The following is a 10,665-nucleotide window of genomic DNA, read 5'->3' as shown; positions in this document are numbered from 1 at the left end:
TATACTAAGGCTCGAAATGAATATCCTATCGAGTGACTTTAAGGTAAAGTTGAAATGAAGATTAAGAAATCTCAAGTTGTTGCTAATTTATTTTGATTCTGCGTGCTGTGAACATAGTTGAACTTAATTACATATTAATATATAGGAACAAGAAACGAATGAGCTATGGAAGTACATTGATAGCCACTCAAAACTAATCATTCATTAATGGTTGAATTAATCTTAATTAGTTAATTAAGAAGCATCGTTCAAAACAAGTCGGCAGGCATGGCCCTCGTCATTTTATTTAGCTGAAATGCTCGGAGGTTCTTGTTGATTTGGACCAATAAAAGGGCATGATTAGATGCTTGTTGCTTTGTTAGACCACTCCAAGAAGAGCATTTGATTTGAAAATCTACATCACACTCTTTAACATTTGCTTGAAGTTAAAACAAAGAAAAGAAAGACATTTGAGGAACAACTAGACAAGCATATAAATGTAGCGAGAACTAGAAAGAGATATATATACTCGGGTAGACTCTACTTACTAATTAAACAGCCACAGAAATGGAAGATAGTTGGTAAGTCAAGTGCTATATAGCCTCAATCGATCAATTTCCATATACTAATCATGAGTAGTTGGGTGCCCTATAGCAGCAGCAGCATCAGTAGAATCAATCTGACTCAATCGATAATGATCGCCTTAATGATTTGAATTTGCTTGAAAGTTGCTCATCTTCAATGAATTTAATCTGTCAACCCATCTTTAAGAAAAAAGAACAAGAAAAAAGGAGAATATCTTCGCTCAGGTTGCAATCTAATAATCTGAATCATAATTATTGCAACAAACCTTTTTTTTAAAAAAAAAAAACAAAATCTTTGCTCTTAATTGGTTGCCATCTAATAATCCTCATGTCACATATGCATTGAGGGATTATTGCATAGACTGTTCTTGTTTACAGAATATATAAAGATTAAACGGTTTTCATTCGAACTAATTAATATTTAGAATGGATGAAATTCTTACCAATATCCTAAAGTATATCAGATTTTGATAATTGGAAGTATATATGGATTGAATGGTGATCAACATAGAATTGCTCTCCCTCCCTCCTAATTAATAAGCTGGATCTCCTACGTACAGTAGTCTATTAGTGCTACAATATTCAATCGATCGAGTCATATGTTGCATACTTGCAGCAGTTGCATGGTGTTGGCGTGAAGTAATATGAATAAGATGATATGCACATTAGCCCAACGTATTCACTATTTTTGGGTTGACATGCTTCTAAGCAACTTCGGTTTGTTAATAAATCATCTGACAGCCCAATCTCATAAACACTCTTAGCCCTAAACACCTCTAATTCCTCATCTCCAGGCTACACTCCTCGAGAAATACAGTCTCTCCTTAATTATCACCCAAGTACATATATATCTGGTAGAGTCGTAGCCAAGCAATAATGTACTTAGATGTACATAAGAGACAAAAATGATATAATTAAAATTTAATAACTAATGTGTTGCGTGTAATTTTCTAAAAATACATACTCATTACCAAAAATTCAGAAGAATTGGAAAAATGTCTTCTCTTTTTCTCAAATCTAAATTAAAAAGGTGATCTCGTTAAAAAATTTATTTGGATACAAATCAATGAGACAAAACTGTGAGTTATGAAACACTGGTGGAATAGTGGTGGAACGATATCAACGTCCCACGTATCCAATCCCTCATCCACACAGCACGAACCGGAAAACTTTAATGAATTGTCTGAGATACCGAAAATACCCCCATTGTTTACTGAAATGTACGTCACAATCCCATTCCTATAAACGCTTCCTCTTCTTCAATTTTTCTGGAATCCGCTCTCTAAAATCCTCGAGCTTCTGGTAAGTTTTACTCTGTCTTTTCATTCTTTAATCCGTAGGGTTTCATATTTTAGGTACCCTTTTTCGATTTCCTCTTCTTTTGATCCAGCTCTTCAATTTGCATTGGTGTTAATTTCTATGATTTTTATTGATTTTTTTGCTTGTCTGTGATGTTAAGAATTAGGATTGGGTTCTAGAGTTTGGAAATATAGGGTTGGGAATTGATTGGATGATTTTAGGGTTTAGGGGATCATTTTGCAATCGAAAACTGGAATCATTGCATTAATAGCTAGGTATTGAAAAGCTGCATTCTTTGAACTGTTTGTGTTTGGATTTTGTGAGAAGAAATTTCGGTTAGTGAACTGAGAAATTGGTGTTTGAATTTCAATTGTGGCCAATTGGATAGGTGAAAATGTCGAATATCGGAACTTCAAAGGGAGTACTGGAGATTGCCAAGTTCGGGCTCTACGTCTCCATCCCCATTGTTCTTATGTACACTTTTGCTAACAACAGTAAGAATATCCAGAGATTCATGGGAAATGTGAGTTCTCTATTTCTGTTATTCATGTTGTTTTAGTTTCGGAAATGTATAGTTGAAGAAGTGGTGAGTAGTAGTTGGTTTTATGATAGTAGTGAATTTGTAATAGCATGAAAGGTTCATTTGATGCGGGTGTAGCTCTCAGTTCGGAAGTTTGTACTGTCACAGAGATTCGTTAGAATAATGTCGATGCTTTTGTCATGCGGATGAGTATCATCAAGGGGGTTTGGATAGACTTATCAATATCATTCAAATTCTGATCTTTTCTTGTGCAGCGTTCTTATGTAGTATATCCACCAGAGGCGCCGAGGCCTCCGTCTCCAGAGGAAATGAGGGAGATGGCACGGGAACTAGCTAGGAAGAACAATTCGCGTTGATGATCTGATGATTCGGTGGGTGTTGTAACTTGTAAGTGTTGCTCTGTGGCAAATACTATGTTTTCATTCAGATTTCAAATAAAAAAAAGTGGTTATGATAAGGGGTACTGAGTGGATCGCCTTGTCAAGTGCAGTGTGGCCTGATGTTGACAATGGATTGGCACCTTTGTTTGTAAAATATGAATCTGAGAATGCCCCCATTTTCATTTGAGCTTGCAATGTAATCGGTCATGTTCTAATTTAGAAGTTCAAACGCAGCCTGCCAATTTTATGTTAAAGCTTTATCTGTATGTATGAAAGAGTTTGAAGTTTTGATACCTTAAATGCATGTACGGATTCGAAAGTGACCAAATACTTATTTAGCTGTCATCTTCTCTACAAGTAGCCTTACGTACTTTGGATTTGTTGTGGAGCTAGAAAACACTTTGGAAGTATGCTGTTTGTTTTCTGTGTGCTGGATTTAGCTTGTGTACAGCTTGTATTTGGTTTTCTGATGGATGGATGAAGTTCTGGCTCAACTATTGAACTTCATTTATTAGAAGGATAAAGAAAATTTTATGCATTAGCAAAACATGAGCCCGATTGAGTTGCATCTTCATTCAAAGAACGATTAATCTAGAATTTTCACAACTGGGTAAGCTTGAAACCCTCAGGAAATCATCATCTGACCTATAATTCCATGTGAAATTGAGTACTCTTTCTAGCCTGTCAAATTTAGCTGAAAGATATCGCAGTCTGGAAGCTGAAGAGGTGTCAAGTGACTATAGTTACAAATTGAAATAAGTGTGGCTTGCAGTACCAAGTATAGTGTTGAAACTCGATCATCAATTGTTTTTCAACAGTTTCAGACTCCGCCCCTCCGTGCTTGTTGGTTCCTAGTGTTTATCCTGCAAGACATCCCAGATCAACGCGGTCAATTGTGATTGCTTTTACAACAATGTCTTTCTCGGAAACTATCCCTTGGTAAAGTATGTTTCTATTCGAGCCAAAGTCATTTACGTTGCCCATGGCTGCTTGGCCATAGCTCGGGTAACAGGATTTACGATTTAAAAATGAGTGGATTTGGAGAGAGACGTAACGCATGATATCATATCAGAAACATGTAGCTACAAACCATTTCATGGGTAGACATATGGCACAATTCCAACGTTGGAGGGAGTCAAAATCTATTCAATATCAAATTCCCTGCTCAAAATCTAGACTAAATGATCTTTGCGCTTTCTGTAAATTTCCCTGCTCTTTCCAGGAAAGAGTCAACCATCAAATGCTAAAGAAGTCGGTTAGGCTTGGGGGACACTCTCTTTCAGCCTTAATTTTTCCACACCGCGTCAGAATTAGTTACGTGCTTAAAATAATGTAGAGCAACAAGTCACAACCACAGAATGATTTCTCTTGGGAAACCTTGACTTATAAAAAGTCTTCTCTTCCTAAGCAGCAACAGTATTGGTCATTTGGACTTGGCCTTGATTGCTCAAAAGCAGTTTGCTTCAAAATGGTAACCACTCAACTCAATCCTTTTCTATATCTTTTCAGTTTTTGGAGGTAAAACTAGATTGTTTGTTCTGGGTGTTCTTTGTTCTTCTGTTAGTGCTTACTGTTCTGGCTTCTTTTCTATGTTTGGCAAGAAAGAGAAGTAAGTTTCCACTATTACAATCTATCTGTTTTTTTGTTTGCAAGTAAAGTAAAACTCGCCTGAGCTGATCAAATTCATTTTCCGGCTCAGTTGGTCCTCTGAGCTAGGAATGTTGGCAAATCAAAGCTAATTTGACCTCTACTTAGAAATTTACCAGGCATTTCGGGCATCCTATTATAATTATTCTTTTCTTTTTCTATATTTGTTAAATTTCTTTCTTGTTTGTTGATCGTTTCTGAACTGGTTGAGAACAACAGTTTGCTGTCAACTTCCTTCGGTTTAACAGAACTTTCAATGGTTGCTGGGTGGGAAGTTCTTACTGATATCCATTGTATTGTGGTTTGCTTTTCGACTTTAAAGTGATCTGTAGTTCTGTACACTTAGTTGGCTATCTTTATTTTTTTTTCATTTTTCTCATATAAATCATGCATTTGTAGGCTTGTCCCGAATAAGTTTCTGTCATTGGCAATTAGCATATTGGTTGGTGTTTTGTTTTTCTTCTTTGTGCCCAACAGACACACACACACACACACACATATGAATGGGTGTATGCTGTATGGGTAAGGGTGAGCTAATATCTTGAACTATTAACTTGCTCTAGATTTTGCGTTTTTCGTTGTTGTTGATAACACATTCAACTGGACTGAAACTAATTCTTACTGAATCCATTTCTTTCTCTGATTGGAGCTGGTCTAATGCTAACCATCAATCTCATAAACTACACAAGCCTTAGGACAGGCAGGTTTCTAGTTCATTGCTTCGAGGTCAATAAGACTATAATTTCCACTATTGTGGATTTGGAAATTCACTTTTCTGCTCTGAAGAGAGTTGAGAAGGTGTCAAAACAATCATGATTGTATACGGAGGAGCCTGGAAGGTCCAACTTCATGACTTTGACTGTCACTAGCAACTTGCTTCTCTCTGTTTGAGAGGGAAGATACAAAAGGCTAGTCAATTAGTAAGGTAGTTTCTAATGTGGGTAGGTTGAGTTTGTAGAATTGAAAACTCTGGTTACCCAAACAATTTAGGTGCTTCCTCCCCCAACATTTTTGGGGTGCGCTGTTTGGTCATGGCCTTCGACGCACTTGGATTCTCCACCAGGGTAATCTTAGAGCATTACCCTTCTGGAAGCAGTTAAAGAGATGGGCAGAGATAAGATTGCAAGGTTGGAAGATGGTTTTCCTCTCACAGGGCTGTCAATTGACTTTGATTCAAGCTGTATGGAGAGTCTACCAACCTACTGGTCTTTGTTTAAGATCCAAAAAGGGGTGATGACTAAATTGGATTTTATTACCTTGAACTGTGACTTTCTTTAAGTTTATTATTGATCAGAATATATTTTTTCAAAGCGGTAAAACTGATGCTTGGTTTTCTTTTTTTCTCACAGGTAGATGCTAAATGATCTGTAGGAGATCAATCAAATAAGGCAAGAATTTGAAGTAGGGAATAGGCTTTACTGGCTATAGTTTAGATTTTATAAGCAGTGGTGGAGTCCTCCTTCTCTTCTAATAGAGGATTGGCATAGACTACCATAATGGCTTTGGAGCTTATACCTATTGGGACTATCCTGGCTGTGTTAACTAACCAGGTCATTAAAACAGCTCAAGCTGCAAAGGATGTTTTTGATAAAGAGAGTTTCAAAGTCCTCTCAAAGCACTTGTTTGACATTGAACTGGTCTTAAAGGAATTACAGCGTCAAGAACTAAATGATTCTCAAGCTGCAAGGCTTGCTGTGGAGTTCCTAGAAAGAGATGTGAAAAAGGCCAGTAATCTTGTTGAGAAGTACAAAAACCGAGCTCGATTCTACTCGATTGTCAGGTGCCGACACATTGTCAAGGAGGTACAAGAAGTTACAAGAGACATTGGAAAGTCTTTGGCTGCTCTATCTCTAGCAAATACTGAAGTGTTATCAGGGATATCTGATCAGGTGAATAAGCTACAGAACGAGATGCAAAGGGTAGAATTTGAGGCTTCGCAGTCTCAGATTCAAATTTTTGACAGGTTAAATCGGGGTCTTCAAGACCAGATCCATGACCAGGGTTTTGCAAATGACATGCTCGAAGAAATAGCAATGGAAGTTGGGGTGCCTTTAGAGCCCTCAAAGATAAGCAAAGAGCTTGCAGATATCAGAAAGGAGAAAGAAGAAGCTGCTGACAGGAAAGAAAGAGCTGAAGCTTTTTTCTTGGGACAGGTTATTGAGCTGCTTTCTCGAGCTGATGCTGCAAGGGATTACGAAGAAGTCAAGAAGACATACAACCAACGTGTTCAGGCCATAGAGAGATATGACACAAGTGAAGAATACATTCCACCACTTAAAGCTTTTATTTGCTGTTTGAAAGGAACTGTGATGGTGGAACCGGTCAGCCTTTGCACTGGTACTACATGCGAGAGAGCTGCCATCATAGCTTGGTTTGAGAGTGGGGAGAGAACCGACCCAGAAACTGGAGAGGTGCTTATAGAAACTTCCTGGAGGTCTAACCTTCCATTAAGACAATCAATAGAAGAGTGGAGAGAACTTAATTACTGCCTCAAGATCAGGTCTTCCAAGGCAAAATTGGTGTCCGGTGTTGAGACGTTGATGTTAGAGGCCTTAAGCCAAATGCAAGATCTTATGGGAGAGAATTCTATTAACAAGGACTGGATGGCTATTGAAGGGCTCACTGATATTATAATCTCTATCCTTGGGACCTCTCACAACAGAGATGTGAAGCACAAGATTTTGATCACCTTAAAGGATATTGTAGAAGGCCATGCAAGAAATAAGGTAAATTAAACACCTTTGAGTCTTTGATGCAGCTTTGATTATTTAATAATATGAAAACTGACCACTAGAAAGTACTTCCTTTTAATTCTATCTTCCATGTCTTGAGTTTGTTGAGTACACATGCATTCTATTGTTACAAAGCTACACAGATTTATCTTTCTCCGTTGTATTTTAATTATGCTGACCTTATGTGATAGCTGGATAGTGATTCTCCTCCAATAATTAGTAGAACCATTTTCAATGTGAAGTTGCTAGGTGATAGTGCTTTTTTTTTTGGTCAGTATTACACATTATATTTAGGCCAAACATGTACACCAGAAAGAGAAAGAAATTGAAACCACCAGAATTCTATGCTTGATTTGAATTTGAGGGAGTTAGTAACTCTTCTTTTGGAAGTCCTTGTAGAATTTCATGTGTATAACTCTTTTGATAAAGATTTCATCATGGAACAAGATGCTGAAGTATTCAACTTTCCTGTTTACCTAACTAAAGATTGTGAAAATCATACATGATTTGCTCTGGAGTGATAAATTCATCTTTGAACAAATATTATTAGGAAGAAGTGGTTGAGTCCCCAGGTTGGGATCGCATCATTGGCTGCTTAGGGCGGGACTCAAGCATCTCAAAGGCTGCAATCGAATTACTTTATGAATTGCTGCAAGACAGATCTGGTTGGAATGTGTCTGTATGTAAGAAACTCTCTCAACAACGCAGCACAATTATTTTCCTTGTTACCCTCTTAAAGGGTACTGTGAAGGAGTCAGCTGAGATTGCAGAAATAATCTTGATGAAGCTTTTCGACATAGATGAGGAGAACATTTCTCGTGCAGCTAAATCTGGCTGGTATAAGCCACTTATTGATCGTATAGTTCAAGGTAACAGGATTCATTTCCTTAGATGACCTCTATTACATTTTTTTTTTCTAGTTCTACTCGTGCATTCACATAAATTAAGTAAGAGAGATGTCAGTAGTTCACAAATACCTTTACTAAATTAATCTTACCTGAAACAATAATTGAATTCAAGGCAAAAAAGAGAGAAGGATATTGAGAGAATCTTCTGGCATTTGCTTTAGCTGCAGAGGTTCATCTCATGTTTATGTTGCTGATACTAAAAGGAAAAAGGTTTTAAGTTTCAAACCATACCGAAGTAAGACTAGTATGGGGAGCACTATTTGAATCTGAAGATAATTGATTGAACAGCTTGTTTATAAAACCTATTGAGGCACTGTGTATTGATTCCTTTCATCATATTCAGATATGCTAGTAGCCTATCCTTTATCTGTAGTTTATAGCCAAATGTTTTAACAATATGTGTAATTCTTAGTTCTTAAAAATAGATATCTCTTCTCCTCTTCACATATTAAATATATAATGGCTGGTTGTATAATCCTTTATCAAAAGATGAGTGATGCAGTTTAGCATTCTGTAAATTTTCAGGGCCAGAAAATTCAAGGATAGCAATGGTCAGAATACTTGTTAACATGGAATTGGTCAACTCCAATTTGAAGCTCCTCGGTGAGGAGGGAGTCATACCTCCTTTGCTTGAAATGTTATCTGGAAGTATTGAGTCTAAACAATCGTCTTTATCTGCTTTGGTTCAATTGTCAAGTTGCCGTGCCAACAAAGAGCTGATTGCTGCTTCTGGTGGAGTTAATCTCGTTCTGAAACTAATTTTCTCTAATGTGCGCTCAATTATTGTTACTAAATGCTATGAAATGCTGGAGAAGTTCACTTCTGATGATGATGGAGCTAAATTCTTTGTTGATGAAAATGGTTCTCAACTTGACATGGAACCGATTGTCACCAATTTGATTGAATTACAACAGAATCCCAACTTGTCTTGCAATGTCCGAAGGCCTGCCTTGCAGACACTTCATGGAATCTGCAAGTTTGATGCTAGGTTGGTTAAAAAAGCGGTTCTCACTGCCAATGCTGTATTTCTGGTCCTTCCTCTTCTTGATAACACTGAATCAGCGATTCGGGAGATTGCGATAAATTTACTTTTCCTCTTCTCCCATCATGAGCCTGAGGGAGTAGTAGAATACCTTCTTAAGCCAAGAAGGCTGGAGGCTTTAGTGGGGTTTCTCGAGAGTGATGATAAGGGTGATGTACAGATGGCTGCTGCTGGCTTATTGGCTAACCTCCCAATATCAGAACGATCACTAACTATGAAGTTAATTGAATTGGGTGGCCATACTGCAATCATAAACATTTTGAGAACAGGGAACATGAAAGCAAAAGAAAATGCTCTAAGTGCTCTATTCAGGTTTACAGATCCCACAAATCTGGAGTCGCAGCGCATGTTGGTTGAAGGAGGAGTATACCCTTTGCTTGTGAACTTTCTCAAGTCTAGCTCAGTGACTGCAAAGGCAAGAGCTGCAGCTCTAATTGGTAATCTTTCAACTAGCAGTCAGAATCTCACTGTTGCATCCAAACCATCCGGTTGTTGGTGTTTCAAGGCATCCCGTGGTCCTGTATGCCCGGTGCATGGCGGTATATGCAGTGTGACTTCAACATTTTGTCTCTTGGAAGCCAAGGCTTTGCCTGACTTGGTAAGACTCTTATCTGGTGAGGTTTATGAAACTTCCATCGAAGCAATTCAAACTCTTTCCACACTGGTTGCTGAATCCTCTCCTCAAAGAGGAGCCAATGTCTTGCGTGAGGCTGATGCCATAAATCCTATACTAGAGACTTTGGATTGGGGAACAGACTCGCTTAAAGAAGAGGCATTGGGTCTTCTGGAAAAGGTCTTTATGTCAAAGGAAATGGTTGAAACGTATGGATCAACTGCTAGACTGCGCCTTGCTAGTCTAACCAGTCGGAATATTCATGAGGATGGCCGTCATAGGAGGAAGGCGGCCAGGGTCTTGTCACTCCTTGAACGTTATTCGAAATCATCCACATCTATCGTTCCTGGTCTGTATGCCTAAATTTCTTGGTTATTGGTTCAAAAAAGTAATTTACATTGTCATTACAACGTTTGAGTTCGAGAGTTTAACTGTCACCTGTATATAGGGAACCTGTCTTGATTTTTACTATAATGAGGGAATTTATGGAGGGAGTTTTAGAGGATTAATATGCAGACATCTAATTTAGGAATAGTAAGTTTAAGTAGAGTACTGCTCATATAATTAATGAATAGTTTTCGAGGGCTTGTAAGTAGTAAATGAATATGATGGTTAAAAATAAATGCACAGTTTTAAATTGTTATAATTTTAGATTCTAAATGTTTTATATGGATCTCTCACAGTCCCTTATACTTATTACATATTACTAATACTAATAATCTCTACAACATTTGTTCTCTTGTTAAAGGTAACGTCCCAAGAACTAAGAACATGCCTTCATATGCTACCTTCAAGTTCTCTCAAGAGACTAAGCTACAAGTCCTTAATGGATCTTCAATGGCGGTCCATGCCTAAAAATTGAACTAATAATTTGTCTTTAATCTCAACCGTTAATTAATATTTAATCTAATGAATGAGATTTAGAGGATAATTTTAACTA

At 37.6% G+C, this 10,665-nt stretch overlaps 2 protein-coding genes across 7 annotated transcripts; both read left to right on the top strand.

The window, feature by feature from the left end:
• Positions 1-1,706: 1,706 nt before the first annotated feature.
• LOC112200150 lies at positions 1,707-3,207 on the top strand. 4 transcript variants are annotated; one of them, XM_040518005.1, is made up of 4 exons: positions 1,707-1,865; positions 2,251-2,385; positions 2,658-2,774; positions 2,894-3,207. In XM_040518005.1, exons 2-3 carry the CDS (start codon positions 2,257-2,259, stop codon positions 2,757-2,759), a joined length of 231 nt encoding a protein of 76 aa, XP_040373939.1. In that variant the 5' UTR covers positions 1,707-1,865; positions 2,251-2,256; the 3' UTR covers positions 2,760-2,774; positions 2,894-3,207. The 4 variants fall into 4 exon arrangements, with proteins under 4 accessions (XP_040373939.1, XP_024196934.1, XP_024196933.1 ...); XM_024341166.2 differs by having other exon boundaries at positions 2,658-2,790; XM_024341165.1 differs by having other exon boundaries at positions 2,658-3,137.
• Positions 3,208-4,099: 892 nt separating this feature from the next.
• LOC112200148 (U-box domain-containing protein 44) lies at positions 4,100-10,354 on the top strand. Of its 3 annotated transcripts, none has more exons than XM_024341163.2 (4): positions 4,100-4,254; positions 5,780-7,156; positions 7,713-8,031; positions 8,596-10,354. In XM_024341163.2, the coding sequence occupies exons 2-4, from the start codon at positions 5,927-5,929 to the stop codon at positions 10,086-10,088; spliced, it is 3,042 nt and encodes a 1,013-aa protein (XP_024196931.1). In that variant the 5' UTR covers positions 4,100-4,254; positions 5,780-5,926; the 3' UTR covers positions 10,089-10,354. The 3 variants fall into 3 exon arrangements, with proteins under 3 accessions (XP_024196931.1, XP_024196932.1, XP_040373937.1); XM_024341164.2 differs by lacking the exon at positions 4,100-4,254 and adding an exon at positions 4,267-4,392; XM_040518003.1 differs by lacking the exon at positions 4,100-4,254 and adding an exon at positions 5,351-5,660.
• Positions 10,355-10,665: the final 311 nt, after the last annotated feature.

Source organism: Rosa chinensis, chromosome 4, assembly GCF_002994745.2.
Source record: "Rosa chinensis cultivar Old Blush chromosome 4, RchiOBHm-V2, whole genome shotgun sequence".
NCBI classification, from domain to species: Eukaryota; Viridiplantae; Streptophyta; class Magnoliopsida; order Rosales; family Rosaceae; genus Rosa; species Rosa chinensis.
This window is presented reverse-complemented; position numbering and strand designations above follow the sequence as displayed.